General features: G+C 41.1%; 2 protein-coding genes across 3 annotated transcripts; one reads left to right on the forward strand and one right to left on the reverse strand.

Moving 5' to 3' along the window:
* Positions 1-372: 372 nt before the first annotated feature.
* Positions 373-17,617, forward strand: LOC145786616 (uncharacterized). Of its 2 annotated transcripts, none has more exons than XM_082598305.1 (22): positions 373-614; positions 1,070-1,205; positions 2,351-2,454; positions 2,683-2,804; positions 3,667-3,740; positions 5,948-6,006; positions 6,473-6,568; positions 6,887-6,990; positions 7,677-7,845; positions 8,006-8,115; positions 8,294-8,366; positions 8,500-8,648; positions 8,870-8,950; positions 9,212-9,320; positions 9,832-9,960; positions 10,060-10,172; positions 13,685-13,825; positions 14,415-14,481; positions 14,695-14,801; positions 14,882-15,000; positions 16,020-16,215; positions 17,085-17,617. In XM_082598305.1, the coding sequence occupies exons 1-22, from the start codon at positions 479-481 to the stop codon at positions 17,265-17,267; spliced, it is 2,577 nt and encodes an 858-aa protein (XP_082454431.1). In that variant the 5' UTR covers positions 373-478; the 3' UTR covers positions 17,268-17,617. The 2 variants fall into 2 exon arrangements, with proteins under 2 accessions (XP_082454431.1, XP_082454432.1); XM_082598306.1 differs by having other exon boundaries at positions 13,688-13,825.
* A 543-nt stretch (positions 17,618-18,160) lies between these two features.
* LOC145786310 (SCAN domain-containing protein 3-like) lies at positions 18,161-20,198 on the reverse strand. The gene is made up of 2 exons (XM_082597948.1): positions 19,083-20,198; positions 18,161-18,772 (listed from the first exon to the last, which is right to left on the reverse strand). Exons 1-2 carry the CDS (start codon positions 20,196-20,198, stop codon positions 18,161-18,163), a joined length of 1,728 nt encoding a protein of 575 aa, XP_082454074.1.
* Between the last annotated feature and the right edge of the window lie 300 nt (positions 20,199-20,498).

Here is a 20,498-nt window from a genome sequence, read left to right on the forward strand (position 1 = left end):
AATGCTTGCTGTTCTATATAGTGAGTAGGCCTACTGGTTGGTTGGTTTTGAATCTTTATCCTCGGACTGACAAAGCCTTGATGGTTATTCTTGGTAGTTTCACATACTTGTAGAGGCTCTTGACGCAGGGCCGGTTACCAAGATCGGCAAAACCAACCAATCTATAAAACAAGTTTGTACAATGCCCATGTACCACGTCGGAACCAGACGTTCCAACCATTTTGCTTTTAATCTTTTAAGACACTTTTGTAGTTATGCAAAATGTTGATTTACTAGTCAATCTTTAGTTAAACTTTGATCAATCTTCGGTATTCATCACTACAATGCTGTTATGCTAAAATAATTTGCTTTTCAGGCAGTTAGGATTTTACTTTAGAAATAGAAATTACCACAAACACTAGCGAGGTGTGGATTTAGTTCTTTTTGGAACAACGGACAGTTTCAAACTTGTTTGCTTCACGACTTTTCTTTAGTGAATATGAAGACACAAAAAGTTTTGATGGACAGTTCTGAAGATGAAGATCAAATTGATGAGGTTGAGGAGGCTCAGTTGAAAGCTGCTCAGCTTGAGAAGGAACTTGAGGAGCAGAACAAGTTTGATTGTTTGTGTGATGGTAAGTTGCTCATAACAACTCGAAAGAACTTGTTGTTAAAAAATAAATCTGTTTAGCGAGTAACTAGATCTGCTTGGGTAGCCAGCTCATGTACCCAACCTACGTTATGATGAGAAGTTGTAATTTGTCGTTTTTTTCAACATTTTGCTGAAACGAATTTTAGCAAAATCAATTTCTGCATTGACGATGAGGTGATTGAACAAACCTAATACCAGGCAGCAAAATTTCGTCATTTTTACATAGATTCAACGTCTGCAAACGTTAAATCAATGTACAAAAAAACTAGAAATAACGGATTTTGCTGTCTGGGCAGAGGCTGCTGTGTAATGAATCAAACACTACACAAATCAAACAGAAATATACAGTAAATTATAGTAAACTGATTAACATCACGTATGTTTGCGAACTTGTTTTTAAGGAGTGTGTTCATGTTCTTCGTTAACGTTTCATTCCAGGGGTTTTGAATTGTGTTTCCCTGGTGGACTCCTCATTTGGAGAGCTCCTGGAGCTGAAGGATGAGCTTCTGGAACATGATCTTCCTCCAAGTCTGCAAGTATCTTTTACACTCGCGGTGGGGAAATTGTTCAGGAGGTACCGCAGTTCAGTTAATGTTTGTTCTTGGCCAGAATCTATTTTTACAAACACAACAAACATATAAAAATAACAGTTAAACTCTCAAGTACATGTAGAGTGAAACAGTGAAACATCTACACAGAGTGAAATTTACATGCCTTTTGACTCTTTTTTATTTCTTTAAAAGTAATGTCTTAAAAGACATTATTGACCCAAAAAGAATGTCTAAAAAGACATTATGAAAAGTAACTACGGACAAAAAAGTCACACCTTCTAATAGGCTGTAAAATTACGTTTCGCTCGAGTCCGAAATTAAAAATTAAATGCAGTCTCATTGTCTCACAACAATCACTCAAGTTTCAAATCATCATCTCAACCAACACCTTCAAGACAACTTTCCACTTTCACTTTACTACGCTGAAGAGATCGGAAGATCGAAACACTGGCCTTTGTCCGTAGTTACTTTTCATAATGTCTTTTAAGACATTCTTTTTGGGTCAATAATGTCTTTTTAGACATTACTTTTAAAGAAATAAAAAAGAGTCAAAAGGCATGTAAATTTCACTCTGTGTGGAGCTACATGCACTTGAGAGGTTAACTGTTATTTTTTTATTCACTTGTTGATTCATTCGTATCAGTTTGTATCCTCTGTGGATCCTTCTCTAGTATCATGGGCCAATCCTATAGATGTTTGCTGGTACACCCCTTCATTTTCTTTGAACAACAAACATAAATGGCAAATAGTTCGCACAGCAAGGATGGCAGCGAAAGACCGAAAGTTCACCAAAGTTTGCTGCCACCCAGTAGATTTACTTCCAGTTCTCCAATTTTTATTCCACGTTGCTATTCTTTGTGATAGTCTGACCAACCGGTAGACATCACGTCATAGCAACAAAATGATATTTTAACTTTGCAACTGGTAATGATTTTGTTGTATAATACGGTCAAGCCCGCTTAATACAGCCAAGTTAAGATAAATTGATTGGATTAAGGGGTAATTCCATTTGACCAGGAAACATACATCGCAATTTAAGAAAAGGAATAGTCCGATAGAGCGGCTGGACCTGTTTGCTGCTGAACCAACGACGTCACAAAAAGTTTACTCTGGTCACGTCACACCCCAGTGTTGCCCACTTCTGATTTGCAGTTTGTTCTAATTTCAGCATCACCGACCTCCATACTCCAGTCCAGGAGCTAGTGAGGCTAGTCAATATATATTCCGTACCCTGGGAACAACGCAGCGAGGCGCTGAAGAAGCTGCACAATGGTGAGGATGACCAGGCAAACGAATAAAGTCTTTTTATTCACAAATGTGCGTGTTGTAAAACTAACTTTCGTAGGAAGTTTGTGTTTATTCCAGTAATTGCGAGTCCACGGCCTACTCGAACACTGCCAGGTATGGTGTTGCGTAGGACTCAATTTCTAAAAGGCTCATTGAAGCCTCACAATGGATTTTCTTCATTATTATAACTTACCTGATTATTGCTTCGTTTAGATTACGAAAGCAAACAGCGGCAGCTCAACATCGCCATCCGACGACTGCAGCTGATAGATGCACACACGCGGCGCATCGACCGCGAGAAGAGGATCATGAATTGGGAGAAAGCTTTCGCTAAGGTATGTTGTAACGTTTGAGAATTTGTTATAACATTTGAGGATTTGTTAGACTTCTGCTGATCATCATCAACTACCTGCGATTTAAAGCCTCCCAAGGAGGGGTGGACGGTGGTAGGACTCCTCCCAGGAGGGGTGGATGGTGGTAGGAAACCTACCAAGGAGGGGTGGACGGTGGTAGGAAACCTACCAAGAAGGGGTGGACGGTGGTAGGAAACCTACCAAGGAGGGGTGGACGGTGGTAGGAAACCTACCAAGTAGGGGTGGACGGTGGTAGGAAACCTACCAAGGATGGGTGGACGCCGGACTGTGGTAGGAAACCTACCAAGGAGGGGTGGACGGTGGTAGGAAACCTACCAAGGAGGGTGGACGGTGGTAGGAAACCTACCAAGGAGGGGTGGACGGTGGTAGGAAACCTACCAAGGAGGGGTGGACGGTGGTAGGAAACCTACCAAGCAGGGATGGATGGTGGTAGGAAACCTACCAAGGAGGGGTGGACGTTGGTAGGAAACCTACCAAGGAGGGGTGGACGGTGGTAGGAAACCTACCAAGGAGGGTGGACGTTGGTAGGAAACCTACCAAGGAGGGTGGACGGTGGTAGGAAACCTACTAAGGAGGGGTGGACGGTGGTAGGAAACCTACCAAGGAGGGTGGACGGTGGTAGGAAACCTACCAAGGAGGGTGGACGGTGGTAGGAAACCTACCAAGGAGGGGTGGACGTTGGTAGGAAACCTACCAAGCAGGGATGGACGTTGGTAGGAAACCTACCAAGGATGGGTGGACGGTGGTAGGAAACCTTCATCGTTGTTAACTCAGAAGTGGCAATTGGAACGTCACTTCCGTCACAGCCTCTGTACCTTTCCAGATTACCAGCGGAAAGTCCCACGGGAGAAGATGGAAGTTTATGATTGAAGCATTCAAGAAGAAAGCTAAGGAAGGGTAAGTCTGGCTGCTGCATTGTGATTAGCGTGTCAGTAGAAGAAGTGGTTGTTCCACATTGTCACAAATCCTTGTAGTTCTTATACGTAAAGAGACTTTGGAAAGATTGATGACGTAGTTTATTGGGATATCAAACGTTACACAGTCAGAGAAATGGTCGAACAGTTCTACTTGTGAGATAATAGATGAAAATTCTTAAACTGACGAATGCTTCACCACTTCCAACACATATAGAAATCAAATTCTGAACTGCAAACGTCTTCGTCGATTTCAAAATGAATTTACACTACTACTTGCATCAGCTACTTTACAATTGGCAATAACTTCTACTTTTACAATCTACTCAGTATCGGCTGGAACTCTACAATCGTCTTCCCCATAAAATACAACCCTAAACACAACTGTACTAATAAAAATCAAATCACGCGGCTATTTATAACAAGTTTGCTTGGGCCAGAAGCTTCCAGAGACTAGGATAATATTCAGGGCCGTGTAAGCATCATCTCAAGCCCCCCCCCCCCCCACCCCGAAATACACTAGTGGGCCCCTATGTTCAATGATTGCTCTTAAAAATAGAACCAGAAAGCGTTTTGGGAGGAAAACTCTTTCATTGTGAGGAAAAAGTTTACATTCATCATTTTAGCAAAGAGTAAACTCCTTTTAAGATTTTATACAATAAAATAGTTAATAGGCTATGCCGGCAATGCAGAAAGAGATCTAGTAAAAAGTTGGGAAAGGACCAGAGTTTTCACAAAGTAAAATTTATAGCATAAATGAACAATGCAATGCAAAACTTAATTGTCCAAAGAAATGAAACGAAAAGAGGGTGTAGGGGGAATTGCCCCCAGAAAATTTTGACCAATATAATCTTGTTTTGGTCACTTTTTAGGCATTTTTAGGAGCAATATATTTTTTTATTAAGATGCGCGCTTTTTATGTAACCAAATTTATCAAATTAAAATTGTATTGGGGTAGAAGTTTTGTTTAAAATTTAAGTTAGCCTACCATTTCAATTTTTTTTTATTCACAGCCACAGAAGGATTTCAATAATTTATTTCTTGAAAGTTTGTATAGCCTATAGCCTAGTGTGTTGTAGCCTTTCAGCATGCTAGAATTTTGAAAATTTTACCTGAAGTGTCCCCACCTTCACAGATAACATTTTCATTTCATAACCTATCTCGATTCACATTGAAATTTATCAATTTAATTGTTCTTAATTAAATAGGCTATTTGAGTGAGCAGTGTTTACTTCGAAATATTGCATCAGATAGTCTTTTTAGATACAAAACCTTTTCACTCCCTTAATCCTCAACTATATTTGCCTACGCCGAGATGAAGGAAATGTGGTCGAGCGAGCGAAGCAAGCGAAACAAATTTTCAAAATGGAAAAAATGTGTAAAATTACAAGCCGAAAAACGCTTTACGAACTAGTTGAAAGTAGAGGTAGGCCCCCAGTCGTGGGTTTGGAAAGCAGTAGATACGGTCTTGCATGATTAAACATTTAAACAGTCAAAAAACATTAGACCTGGGGGGAGGTTTTGCTGAGACTTTTCGGTCATTTGTCCGAAATGACTTGAAAAAATTCGGTCATTTTTTAGTTATTTCGGTCATTTTTTCTGATAAAAATATTTTCTTTCAAGTAGCAGATACAAACCAAAATTTGCACTTCCTGACTAGCTACAACATTATATTTCGCTGAAAAACATTGTTTTTTTCGAACATTTTGACCGAATTGACTATATTTTTTTCGGACATTTTGCTAAAAAATCGGTCAATGACCGAAAAAAAAACCTAGCATTAGACAGACTAAAACAAGTGGGCCTCTAGCCAACCTAGCAGTATGGGGGGCTGTTAACACGGCCCTTGTATTATTACATCACAAGAATTCATTCTTCTGGTCAACAAGTCTTTTGATCAACAACAAAAAGTTTTCAGAATGTCACGTACACAGAAACTTCTAGAAGCAGATTTTACAATAACAGATTGCGTACCGGTAACTAAAGTTCACTATTAGTCAGTGGTCGTTGAAACACCTCACAATTACGTAATAAAATAATTCACCCATTCTAGAACAAAAATGTAGCCTACAGCGGTACTACACTTATTAATTATGTCTCACAAATTAACCAGCCACATAAGTGGTGTGGCTGGGTAATTGTTGATTCCGCAATGAGCTTCGACGATCAACAATTCCGTTGGAATTTCAGGATCAATCTAAACGATTATGACGTGGAGCTAAGTGATGACGAATCTAATTTCGGCCAAGGTGAGATATTGTTACGTCATAATGATGCTTATCAGCAACCACGTGATTGCATTGATAGTAAAATGCAGCGAAGCATGTCCGAACCGTTCATCCTGGTTGATGTCATCTGATCTCAAGAGGAGTTTTGTTTGCTTTACGCTTGTGATGTTTTCTTGAAGCGTACCTCGTTATTGAACCGTGAGCGTATTTGTAATCTGCAGGTCTATGCACCAGATGGAGTGTTTTGGTCGGCAGACACCTCATGACAATTTTCCGTATAAACCAACTAACTGCAGTCCTTGTGATCCTTCTAACACTCGGACAGACAATTGTTTCTTGCTTTGAACTTCGAGAAAGACGCTCGCACGTGATTGCGACAGTAATCTGCAGATTATAAATACGCGAACCGTGACATAAGGGTGGCCGGAAAGGAATGTTCTTTGCATAGATTCGCACTGTGTCGCAATAAATAACAATGTCTGTGCAGATGACACAGAGAACATGGAGGTTGAAGATGGGGCAGCGGAAAAACAGCGTTTCATGTTGTCAGTGATCGCGGCCTCCCCCCCTGCAGACGACGATGGTGGGTTTGCTTCTCACATTGTGCGCTGACTTTCCAACCAACAAACAGTTGGCAGGGTTTGAAACTTTTAATACACTGCCAACGCCGGGAATTCTTTTGCAAATCTAATGTCACTTCGTTTGTTTCACGTCTTTATCACGTTGTTTGACGTCCTCCTAACGTTATGTGACGATGCGTGGCGTCGGCGACATGTTGCGTTGCCTTGCAGCGTATGCCACATTGTTCTTATTTTTGTATCAAATAATTTCTTCTCTTGGAGCCTAGTGCATTGAAGTTCTCATCCCAACGTCTTCTGCTTCAACGAATCGTGTTTCTTAGGAACCCCACAAGTTGGTTCGGATATTGAAAGCGAAGCGGACGGAATTCCATCAGAAATGTCGGATAGCAGCGGAAATGCCGACGAAAGTAGTCCGGATATTAAGGTAAATCACTAACATCCATTGCCAGTGTTGCCATCCATCTACCATGATGTAGCATGCGTGTTGCATAGACGGCTCTAAAGGGTTATGGAAGACCCCCGAGCACTAAGTCTTGTTATTTCATCCAACAGTAGAAAGTAAAGCATGCCGGAACAACTATTTAAAACTAAAAATAGGAAAAAGTGGAGCGAGGCCGCAGCCCATCAAGCTGGTACAGAAGCACACGAAGTATGAAACTTGAAGCTTTACCAGTCGTCTGATATCGCAGTTGGTCTGTGACCGAAGTTGTACATACGCTGGAGCGCTCCACTTCAAGGACAGCTCTCTATTTATCAGCACTTAGTGGGCGGAAATATTCACAGGCAACAACACTTCAGCAAGGAGTAACTTCACTCTGTCAATCTCGGTAACCGGCCTTGCGTCAGGAGTCCAAACCTCTACGAGTCTGTAACTCTACCAGGACTAAGCTTCCATACAAACTTTCTCATTTCGAAGATGAAGATTCCCTCATTCTCATTCAGGTTGTCATTGCAGTTCCTACTTGAAGTTGATCAAACGACTCCATTGTGGGTTGCGCTTGATACATGACGTTCTGTTGTCAATGATTTTCCACCTTTGTGACGTCATAATCCCAAAACTTTTAATTATTCATGCTTGTGACGTCATTGTTGTGTTCCGACTCTTTGCAGCGAAGCGCTGGAGTAAACTTCATCACTGAGGATGAGGAGGAAGTACATGAGAAGCTGAAGACTGTGAAAGAAGAAAAACCTCCGAGTGAAGATAAATCTACTTGGACTGATGAGCCGGAATACGACCGGAAACTGGCCGCTCGCATCTACAGACCTGCCCAACTCAAAGGTGGGCAAAAATTAAAAAGTTTATTAAATGTATTTGAAACCAGGTTTGTTGTCCATCAATTGAGATCCATAATATAATAATCATTCAACCGTGCCAGTTGTCATGCTGTCATTGAACAGCCCAACTAGAACACCAGCAAACTTTATAAATTATTCCACAGATGACGATGGACTTGACGTCACATGTGCTGTCAGTTTTGCGGGAAGTCACCACAAGACGGCGCCACTTCCTTCCACGTCACTCGTTGATGAACTAGAAGAAGTTGAAAAGGTTGGTTTTGTGAAATTGTTGTAGATTGTCACTTTTTCCAAATTTTGGCGTGTGCGTGACGTCATCAAATAAAGTGAAAGTTTTGAACGTTTAAGTTGAAGTGGATGGTAAGCCGCAGTGTAGAGATGAACGCAGCTGAGTGGACGCACTGCTAATTGTTTGCTTGATTTATACGAAGGACAAATCGAAGGCAAAAACAAAAGGAAGGAGAAAGTCGATTGGATTTGCCAACAAACCACCAAGCCCAACAGGTGAGGTTTTGGAGTTAATGCGCATGTGCAATTCAGTACTGCGCATGTGCAACTCAGTACTGCGCATATTCAACTCAGTACTGCCGCATATGCAACTCAGCAATTTGTGTTGATAATTCCTTTTTGATTTCAGGACTTTCCAAATCAAAGGTCAGGACAGGAGGAATTCTCAAAAAAGCGAAACTTCCAGAAGAAGATCTTGTGACGTCAGAATCAGAGAAGATCGACCGCGAAAAGTTTGAAGAAGTTGTTTTTGATCTCAATGATGAAACAGAGGACGCGGTAACTATCCCTATGATTAGAGATATTGAGGTTCTACCTGCTTTACCTGCTTTCAACACAACTCCCTCATCCGTTGTCAGTTTCGCGCCCTGCAAGGTCACCTGACCGTTCCAATGATTCATCGTTGGCTTCGACCTAATGTGCGCTATTCATGACAAGTTGCCATGGTAACATGACGTCGTTGTCAGTGATTTCCTGATTATGATTTGCATTTCATCCAGATACGATTTGCGATCCACCAAGGTGAACAAGATAAGATGGTTGCTATGGCGACAGTGACATGGGCGGAGCTTCAAGATCAGGTACATTGATTGGTTGATTAGACGTGTGACGTTCCAATCCCATTATTAGTCTGAAGAACCAGTGAGTGAGAACTCAACACATCCGCTTTCAACAACAATAGTTTTTGAAAACATTGGATCTTATTTTCACAACTCAGACTTCACTGATGTCCTGAGGCAGCCAGCGCTATCCAAGTTTGCTTCCGTGCCACCAGAACCTGTTCTGTTTCACGTCATATGATTCAGGTTTCATTAGTGATTTTCATGGTTAATTTCTTTCAGAGCTTTTCAACCAAGCTTGATGGAGAAACTACGGAAACAGAATTCAATGATGAAATTTCCAGTCAGGATCTTCTTATGCTCCCTCTCCAAGGAATCAAGTTAGGAATTGGTGAGTTGATGAGTTCAATCATCCCGATATAGACTCCTCCAGCGAAGGGAATGTTGTCGCATCTTTAAACCACCCAGTGCAACACGATCGCTTCTGCTGGTTTCTTGAGCTTTGTGTGTTTTTGATGTTGCACAAGTTTTATTTTGTCTCAAGTCTCTTGCCATACCATCAGGAATGCCATACCATCGGGAATGCTTCTATGGTGACACTCTTCATGACGTTTACTTTCGAATCTATATTGAACCAGGCAAAGTTTAATTGATGTTTATTGTTTGTCATTGAGAAACAATCCTTCAGATGATGGATTGAATATAACAATTGATAAGAAACGTGGATTAAAGAAACTCATGGTCGGAACGATTGTCCTCCAACATTTTTGAAAGCGTGCTTGTGATTTCGTGGCATTCTTACGCATAAATTTCTCCGTAGTTGCATTCCTCCGCCGAAGATCGTTCGAGGTTCTTTTCACATTCATCCGTTTTTGTGTATATGACGTCATCGATCGCTTTAGGTGGTCATGGCCCGGGAAAAGTTGGAGATCTCCCTGTGACGTTGTACTGGATAAAAAAGAAGCGGAAAAGGAAAGTGAGTGTTGAAGTGAACACTGGAGGCGTTAGAGATTTGATCTTGGAAGTGACAGGTTCGGTTTGTTACAAATGTTGCATGGACTGAACATTCCGTGAGATGATCCGGAAATGCTACTGTTGGTTCTCAGTAACGCTTCGTTGATCATCGACAGGCATTGACACTGACAACGTCACAAAGGATGAGCTGCTGGGGTTGCTTGGGAGAGAGTTCAACGACGCGTGCACCTCAGCCATGTCATTCGTGTCTTCATCGTCGACCAAATCGGTAATTCACTGTCGCTGTTGAATTACAGTAGTTGCAATTCAGTAATGATGACGTCATTGTTGCAATCCACTAATGATGACGTCATTAACGTGTTGTTTTGGAAGAAGCTGAACATCCGGCGACTTTCTTCTTGGGGCGTTCTTCTGAGGGTAATGGTCGTAGTGGGCGTCAGAGAGGTTTTACAATCCTTTCCTGTGAACAAGTTTATTGAGCGATTGAAGTTGTACTGCTGTGCAGTTGAAGTTGTGCAGTTGAAGTTGTGCTGTTGAAGTTGTGCTGTTGTGCATCACCACGGCCACCTGAGATACGGCCTGATTTTACACATTTTGCAATTTTTAACGACTGTTGTTGTCTAATAATGTTTTTAAAAATCAGATTTTCCTCCCATTGGTTATAAAATTATAACTTATGTTGCTAGGGAATCCAGTCACGAATGAAACAATTTAATTTAAAAAACTTGGCAAGTCGCTAACAGTTTGACTGAAAGTTTCTGAATCATTTTTTTTTTTTAAGTTTAAAAAGCCTGGTGATGTTGGCTGGTTAGTTGGTTTTAAATCTTTATCCTCGGACTGACAAAGCATTGATTGGTTATTCCTGGTAGTTTTGCATACTTGCAGTGGCTCTTGACGCAGAGCCGGTTACCGAGATTGGCAGAGTGAAGTTTTCCGATTGTTGAAGTGTTGTTGCCCGAGAATTATTCCATTTACTAGGTGCCGCTGAATGGAGAGCAGTCTTGAAAAGCGTTGCTTAGCACACACCCCGAGAGTCGAACTTGCGCCGTGTGATCTTGAGCCGGGCGCATAACCACTGAGCTAACGGGGCAGACGTTGAAACTCATTGCGTTACTTGGGAAGGCCAGTAAAAAATTGAAAATGTGATTTCTAGAAAATTCCGTACGACAGTTTGCGATGTTGGCAACATCTGCAAAAGTATGTAGAAAGTTATAAAGCTCGTAGGGTTCTGGGTAGTAATGGTATTAAATGTTAAAACCTATCTCCCTAGCGTTTGCTTAAAGATGGTTGGTTTTTGTTTATAACTTTTGATCCAAATACTATTCCACAATCCAACCATTGAACGTCATAAACCAAGTAAGCTACGATATAATTGATTACACAAGGGAACACAATTTTTGTTGACTTCGATCTAACAATTGTTTTTGACTAACTTTTGGGTGCTGAATCCAAAAATGACATCAGTTTTTCTCTATCACGTCAAGTTTTTGAGCTAGGCACCCACCACTTTGTCTCATAACCCCAAAAAACGTACAACATTTAAGACATCTGCGTTGATTGTATAAAATGTTTTAAGAACTACAAGCAACGGAAAGTAACTCAATGGTTTTCAAATAAACATTTGTACAGCTCTATTCTGTTCCTTGTAACGGATATTCCTTCTGCAGGACAAATAAAGTGCGAGTTTTAGGGCAAAAATTACGCTTGTAGCTTTTCCTTGCATGTTCAAGCTGTGGGCAGTCTCGCTTGATAATCCAGCAATAGTCGGTCAGCATATGTAAGTCCCATCTTCCTGATATCTTTCCTCCATTACCTTCAGATCTTGATAGAATCTTTCTCCTTGCTCATCGCTGACCGCACCAAGGTTTTCCGGGAAATTAGCAAGATGGCTATGCAAAAAATGCATCTTGATGCTCATGTTGCAGCTGAGTTCAAGCTTTCCAATAGCTTCTGAACAATTTCGATATAATTCTCCGCCCGTGTATTCCCAAGAAATCCCTTGACAAGGTTTTTAAATGATAACCAGGCATTTTCTTCCAATTCTGACATTGAACCACTGAAACGTTCATCTTTGATGAGTTGCCGAATTTGTGGACCATCAAATACACCAGCCTTAATTTTTTGTATTGACAGGCCAGGAAACGCCAAAACGAGGTAGCCTACGGTAATTGAAACAGTTGCTTTCAGTTGACAATGCTTTATATAAGGCTGAGCTTTATATGCAGAGGTGGGAAAATAATTTTCTCTCTGTCGACAAGTTGCTCATGTAGAATATTGGGTTCACCAGGTTTAAGGTCAGATCTCGGAGGCCAGTTCCTCTCCACCCAGTGCTGATCTCGAGCTCTGCTAGGCTCTGCTGTCCCACATACACAAATAGCAGGAGTACTTTGCGTATCCGTGTTGCTGACCAAGAAGAAAACATACCATTTTAAGGTCAACACTTATGAACCCATTGTGCTTGTGATATGGGAACAATTCAATGACTCTTCTTATGTTTCCGTGTTCTTCACGAAGACCAACGGAATGTACAATTGGTACTGCGCGTATAAATTGCCATTATGGAAAAGAACGCACTTTAAGCTCCTCTGAGCTGTCAATGAACATTCGCCATTCAGTTGAGTTGTAGATCGGAATTCCCAACTCCTCCAGTAAACCCTGTATATTATGGCAATACACAAAGCTACTGTTACTTTGAAAGTACGGTAAAAACGTACTTTCTCTCGATCGAAAGTACTGCACCATCGCTCTTTTTCCAAGTAAATTTTTCTCATTTAGTCTGGATGCTAAGAGTTCCGAAGATTTTTTCCTAGTCCCAAATCTCGTGCCAAATCATTCAACTCATGTGAATGGAATGCTCCACGTTCTGAATCATCTTCAATTTCAAAATCTTCATCATTAGGCCTGCCATCATTAAGACATTCATCTTGATCCAAATCTTTCAGCGTAGGTGTTTGAACGAAAACTGGAACTGGGATATCAGCTGAATGAGGCACTGGACATATAGCTGATGGAAGACTTGGATACTCAATTTTACGTTTGTTTTTCTTGTTATACACTGCTTGCATACCTTGTGGGGTGCCAAAGACTTATCTTGATCACCCAGTTTTATTTTAAAATATGCAAAGTAGGCTTGTTTGACAAATGCACTGACGTCTTTTCTTTGGCTAGGAATAGTAAAATTGCCGCAAATATAGCAAAAGGAATCCGGGTTATTTAGACACTGACGACGAGAAACAACAGACGCAGACATGATAGTATTCTAACAAACAAACAAAAAAATATGTAGTACTGTACAATGTACATACTGTACAATACATGGTTGAAAGTGGAAAGCAACTAAATTCAATTTTACCATTCTACTGTAGGCTAATCTAGTTTCGTTGGTTGGATGATTGCATCCTCCAACCAAAAATGGGGAAAATCGACCTAAATCGATGCCTGTGCCTTTTTTGCTTAATAATTCAGTTGACCCTTCTTGTATATAACTTACTATATGATTAGCTTGTGCATTCTTATTACGTATGGAAAAGCAATAGGCTATGGTTAAAGTCGTGAAAAGTTGCATATTTTGGATATATGCTGTAGAGAAAAAACTTGACGTGATATAAGAAAACTGGCGGCATTTTTGAAATCAGCACACCGGAATTAGCCTAAATCAAGTGCAAAATCAAAGTCAACCAAAAATTCTTCCAAAATTGTTCCCCAGTGTTATAGTTCGCTGATAGCGTCTTCATTCTTCTCGGAAGCATAAGACTGAAAAAAGAAAACTTATTATTGTAGCAGGGAATTCCCCTGTCGGAACTTGACGTCATACGTGAACAACACGAGGTGGAGGTGAAGAACATACACGACGAGTACGAGATGAGGATGCAACAGCTCGTGATGGAGATCGAGAGGTTGCAGACCGCACAGCTTCAACAGGTACCACCTTTACATTTATGTGATAACAATGCGTCTTCATGGCACTCACTTGCATGGTTCGAAAGTAACATCCGGGATATTCTAATAACTCTGTTACTATTTATTTTTATTTTTTTCAACTTTTGTAGCCTGATCCTTCAATGGCTATGTCGCTTACTTGTAGACATAGAATAAAATATGTCTGTCAACGGGTAAGGTCAAGTTTGGAGTTTTACAGGTGTATAAAAAAACATCAATGTATTTTTATAGCGCGCAAACTAGGCAGTGACAGGATTGCAAAATTCTCTTTGGGTGAAAGTAGAAGATTCACACAAAGAGGAACAATGTGACTGATATTCACAGTGCGCACCATTCATTGTTCGATTATGCTCCTGACAGGCAAAGAATTTTGACCTCAGCTTTTTCAGAAATTGCTGAGTTAATGATAAAAAGTTTCAAACGGATTTGAGTGCAAGAAAAGGAATCATTCAGAACCCATAACCCGGTTCATTATTTTTGCCTGGCTATGATGGTAGCACCAGCACCTACTCATCCTGGCGTCATCTTTGACACCATTGCTTCCTTCAAACAAAGGTCCTTTGTTTTTCAGGTTGTTGCGTCAGCTGACGTCACATTTGCCGATGCGGCCTCTGCTCCTGCGCACGACAACCTCCCAGGTGGGTGAGCGGCGTCGGTTTAGCGCATGGTTCAAGAATGAAACGTCTCAGTGAAGTTGATCGGCGCATGAAACCCTTCCGCGGAAGTGACGTCATTGAATTGAGCACCGTGAGAAGTTGATTGCGTCAGCGCATGAAACCCTTCCGCGGAAGTGACGTCATTGAACTGAGCACCGGAAGTGTTTGGGTCTTTATCAACTTTGTGCATTTCAGATGTTCCGAGGCCTCCTAGTGGCGGTAAGCGACCTTCTTCCGGCAGCCTCTGGAGGGCACCAAAAGTTCCACAACTACCAATCTGGGGATCGCAGCTGCCCAAAGACGTAAGACGGCCCAGGTTGCAATCGCTCAGAACTTGATTGTGAGTTCGGATGACGTCATTTCTTTGTGATTGTTGTTTCAGGTTTGGGAGCGAATGAAGCTGCTAACCGATGAGATGATCGAGAAGCGGCAACAGCTCGATGCGAGGATTCGACATCAAATTACGTCAAACATTGAAAAGAAGCTCGCTTCTCAGTACAAGTAGGCGTCATATCTGAGGCTGTTGTAGCAACTACTTGCAGGTTGTGGAAGATGCTCTGAGGCGCATTACACAAAAATAATATTTCACAGCAGACATTCAGATTCAAATTATTACATTTTCTCAACGTCAAATCACCCACTTCATCTCTGAATCAAGTTAGAAGGAATTTGCTTAGGTTTTTGAAAGCCTGATGAAAATTTCATGGAGCCCACTTTGGCAATCGTACATCGGATATTAGATATTGCCTGAATAGGGCCTTGTGTAATGTAAGCTATAACATAGAGTTTCTGTAGCAACATTTACAACATTTTTTCATTTAAAAAAGCCCCCAAAAAGAACCATAAACAAATTGAAATGACTGGGCCCCTAAATAACCGTGCACCTTCTCTCCCGGGGGCAGGCCCGGATTTAGGGGGGGGCAGAGGGGGCAGTTGCCCCGGGCCCCCCGACTTTTGAAGGGCCCCCCTATGTGGAAAAAAATGTGATTTTGTGTTATTTTTTTCCTTTTTGGCCTTTAAAGTTTCTGCAAAATGCTGTGCAGTACTGGACTGATGCTACTGTAGACGTAGAGATGGTTTCTCGCGCCGTAGGCTTGAAAAATTTTTTTGCATGGGGGCCCCCCGATCTAAAAGTGCCCCGGGCCCCCCATCAGCTAAATCCGGCCCTGCCCGGGGGTATGAGGAGTGGTTAATATGGTCCTGCTACCCAAGACCACTCTCACTCTGGAACAATAACATGTTCGCACTACACAATCACATCAACGCTAAAAAAATCAACATTTTTTTAAGGAGAAGGCGTGAAATAGCCCAATGGTTCCTCCTGCTTACACCACTGGCAGCATCTGTAGCGTACAAACCTTTGTTTTACAACCAAGACTTGCTGACTTGGAAATTTTCTTTATACATTTTTTTAAGGGAGAAAAAATGCAAAGCTCTCGTTTTCCTCCACCTAAACCACAACTGCCATCTATTACTATATAACTTACCACTTAGTCTACTAAGTTACTTCGTGTGCTTAGGTTGCAAAGAAGCGAACAAGGCATCCATGGTCCCCTACAGGATGTCAGTCTTCCAGCACTGTTTATGCCTTCCCGGTCCGGAAATGTTTACAATCCACGAGCAAGACTTTACTTTCACCCGACAGGAACATCCGGAGATCTCCGACTCACCCAACCTCCTTCCATATTTCAGCTACCTCCTCTCCCTGACAAAGCTGTATCCTTTTGTTCTTGTCTTTGGCACGTTCTTGGTTTGTTTAAGGATAGCTCAGTTGCCTAAGCGTCTGCCTTTGTGCACGACGACACCACAAAATCAAGCATCGCTAGTTCGACTTGAGCAGGTGTGCACCTCAACATTGAGCAGTTTTTCTTGCGAATCCGCTGATTGCTTTCATGTGAATCAGCACGTGATACTGTGAGCGTTCTTCTCGAAAGAGTTTTGATACAAAGTAAATCAAGTGAACGTATCGCCGCCAGCAACATTGCCTGGTGGGTTAGGGGTGTGGTCATTTCGATGACATGGGTTCGATTCCCACCCGCTGCCGTTGGGTCTACTCTTTTTTCTTCTGTAACTTAACTGAGTGTGATCTTAATGACTGCAATCAGATGAGTTCATTGCTCTGTCTGTCTAACCGGTGCGCCGCGACGCAATTGGGGCAGCTGGTTCGCACTGAAAACTGTTTGATGTTAAAGTGTCTAACGCTTGAGCAATGAGCAACGCATTTTATTGACTGCTCTCCATTCAGCGGCACCTAGTGAATGGAATAATTCGAGACAACAACACTGCAACAATCGGAAAATTCATTCCAGATGTCGGTGTGTCAGTGGATCAAAGCAACCACAACGATACAAAGCTGCCAGGGTTAAACTCTCAAAGAGTTCTTTTTTAGTTCGAGGAACAATATTCTCACAATCAATTTATGTAAAGAAGCTCCCTTGTAATAAAAACTTAATCCTTAAAATGTTCAAATATGTGGTTTTGAATGGCAACATCAAACCCATCAAAACATTTCATTATCTTTGGGTTGAACCTGTAATTGTTTGCACTTGAGCTTCAAAGCGTTTCGTTCCTTAGCGATTCTTCAGCGCATGTCTGTGGTGAACCTGTTTGATCTAAGCAAGAACTTCCAACAAACAAACTCTTCTGATTGGCTCAACCGGATCGCATCAGCGCCATCTCGTGGTTCAAGGGCGACGACCGCGGGATCCCGGATGACCCCCCACACCCCTGCCCCAACTGCTAACATCCAGGCGTCTGACGTGTGCTGACGTAATGATTTGTTTCCAGAACTTTCAGTGTCTCGTATGACGTCATAGCCTTCGTCATCCACGACACGATTGCTCTGTCCCGAAATGCCTCCCTGTGTAACGTCACGCCGGCCACAGTCCAATTTTAAGTAAATGAGTTTTGAAGGATCATCATCTACGGAGGAACCGCATGAGCGTTATTGCTGAGTCATCAAAAACGAAGTGTTTCATCGAATGTTTGCCTCCTATTACGAAAATGTCTTTGTTTAGCCTGTATCGTGAAATGTATTTTTTATTTGAAATGTTGATCATATGTGTCACAATTTTTTGCTCTGATCCTGTTCAAATCGAAGTAATTCAATAGACGTAAAGAAAGAAGAAGTTTGACGGAGCTAATTTAACCAGAAAATATAACTTGAGGAGACAGGCGATGGAGAAGTAGGCTAACCTACAAGGAAGCAGTGGCGTAACAACGCAATATGCCGCCCTTGGATTTTTGCACGAAACGCCACCCCTACCCCCCCTTGATACCGTCGTAAAAGCTAATTAAAATTCCACACAACAGAACAATTAAAGCAGTTTTGTTTAATTTTATTGAAAGTTCAAAATAAAACCACTTCTTACTCAGACAACTTAAGGATTCTTTGTCTTCTTTAATTACTGTAGCCTAATCGCTGGCTTGAATGGTCCTTCTTTATTTTGAAACCTTTCGGGCCCAAATTTGAGCATCTCAACATTTATGCTATGAGTTGATGTTTCTGGCCAAGTAGCGATCGTTATGAGAATAATAGGCTAGAATCAGTGCTCTTCAACCTTTTTTGGTTTGGTGAACCCTTAAACTTGTTGTGACGAACTCATGCACCCTGTTTACTTAAAAGGTAAACTGAGGTAAAAGCGATATAAAAAATCATTATTTAATGACTGTTTTGTTGTTGCACATTATTAACTAACAACTCAAACCGAGGTGTGATATCTTTTTCAATTGCTCCCCTCATCAATGGATCGATGTGTGTGATTGAATTTCTCTTTCGAGATTTGATTTCACACAAACAAGAAAAGCCGCTTTCGCATAAATACGTTGTTGGCATTTGAATAAGTACGGAAATTGCCCTTTCTGCTATGCTTCTGTATTCTGGCACATTTAACAGGTGCACCCAAACGTCAGTGTATGGTGTCTCTTTAAATAACACTTTCATATCAAAATCCGATTGGAGATCAATCAAATCTTCAATTTCTGTAGTAGGCCCGTCATAAATGAAAGGTTGTAATATCCAAGAACTGGCATTAAGTGTGGCATTCTGTTCAGCATTGAAATATTTCTCAAAGTTTTGTTGCAACAAATTAAGATGGGCATGAATAAGTGGCAACAGTTGCTCTTGACAATTGCTTCCATGTTCTTCCATGAAGTCGTGGAAAAGCGGAAAATCAGAGAAATTGTATGATGCAACTCGGTTCTGCCACAGTGGTAGTTTCTTCTTTATAGCATTGACTTTGGACATGCTTTCAAAAATATCCCCTTTCTTCCCCTGCAAATTCAGATTAAGTTTATTGAGGTGTTCAAATATGGAAGCCATATACGCAACTTTTGCCAACCAAAAATTGTCACGAAATTTGCTAGCTTGTTGGTTATGTTCCTCTGTTAAAAAAAACTCCCAATTCTTCTCTAAGCAGAAAGATACGGCTAAGAACTTTGCCTCTGGAGAGCCACCGTACCTCCGTATGCAAGAGCAATTCTGTGAATGACGCGTCCATTTGTGCACACAACTTAGTGAACATCCTGCGTTTTTTTGCGCGGCTTCGAATATAGTTAACAATACCAACAACTTCCTAAATTACCTCTGCAAAAGTGGTACCGGCATCATTTTCGCCAATATTTTTTTCTTTACTTCCTCTTTTCATTTTCTTTGCGACAAGAGCTTCACGATGTAAGATGCAATGAACACCAACGCATTCAGGAGAAAGTTCTTTTATTTTTGTTACGACACCGTTGATGGATCCTGTCATTGCAGCTGCACCATCAGTGGAAACTGATTTACATTTTTCCCAACTGAGTCCTTTCTCCTTCATATAATCATCCAATTTCTCAAAAATAGAATTGGCGGTTGCATTCACTCCCAACGGTTTACAGAATAAGTAATGCTCTGTAATTGTTTTATGTGAAATATCAGCAAATCTACAAAACACAATGAGTTGAGCTTTTGAAGATATATCAGTTGTTTCGTCTAACTGGATGGCAAACGAAGGCGCTTCCTTCAACTTTTGTATCAACTGATCCTCCAAGTCTGTTGATATACTTTGACATCGGCGATAAACTGTGGTATCAGACAGAGAAATTTTTGAAACTCTATCAACTGCTTCTTTACCACCATGAATCAAATCTGCTGCTACTTTAAGACATGGTAATACTACTGATTCTAGCTCTGTATAAGGACGTTTGCTTTTAAGAACAACATGAGCCATCTTGAGCGAAGCTAACACAATGTCTTTACTCTGTTTGCCTATCATTTGCAATTCAAAGGATCTTTGTTGCTTACGAATTGATGATAACTGTGACTCAAAAAACTCCTTGGACTTGTACTGGTGTTCAGGATGTTGTTTTTGAAGATGCAGCTCGAGTTTGGAAGGAACAAGATTGCAGTTGGCATCCTTGACTGCACAAAACAGACAACTAGCCGATGGATACTGATTGTGTTTATCATCTGTTGAAAGATGGAAACCGTACTTCACATAATCCTCATTCCATCTTCTTCGTTTTGGCGTGGAATTTGTTTGACTTTTGCGTTTCACATTTCTCCCGCCTTTGCAAGCAATATACGTCAGAGGAGTTTCAGTTTCCGTTGCACAGCTTTGGCTATCTTCATGCGTTGCACTGCCTTCGTTTTGCTGAAAGACACTACCCTCGCTCGTTGATACAGAAGTTGAAGTTTTCGTAAAATATTTGAATAGAGACATCACAGACAAAATAGTTAACTAAATAATAATATTATACCTAAAAAACAAAAATCAAATTAGACATCAACATTTAAAAAAATACAGAGGATTGTAGTAGCATTGCGGTCTATAAATACACAGTCAATATAGTCCTTCAGTTGCTGCAAAATGACTTGAAACCTACATCTTTTTTCTAATATCCTGAAAGTCAAATAGTAATGGTTCATTTTTGCTCACAGAAAGTTTTTGTAAAAAGTATCTGTTTAGTGTGACAAGTTTGTGGTGCACCCGTGTATACCTTTTCGTACTGGTGCACCCCAT

This window comes from Aplidium turbinatum, chromosome 17 (assembly GCF_918807975.1).
Source record: "Aplidium turbinatum chromosome 17, kaAplTurb1.1, whole genome shotgun sequence".
Lineage (NCBI taxonomy): Eukaryota > Metazoa > Chordata > Ascidiacea > Aplousobranchia > Polyclinidae > Aplidium > Aplidium turbinatum.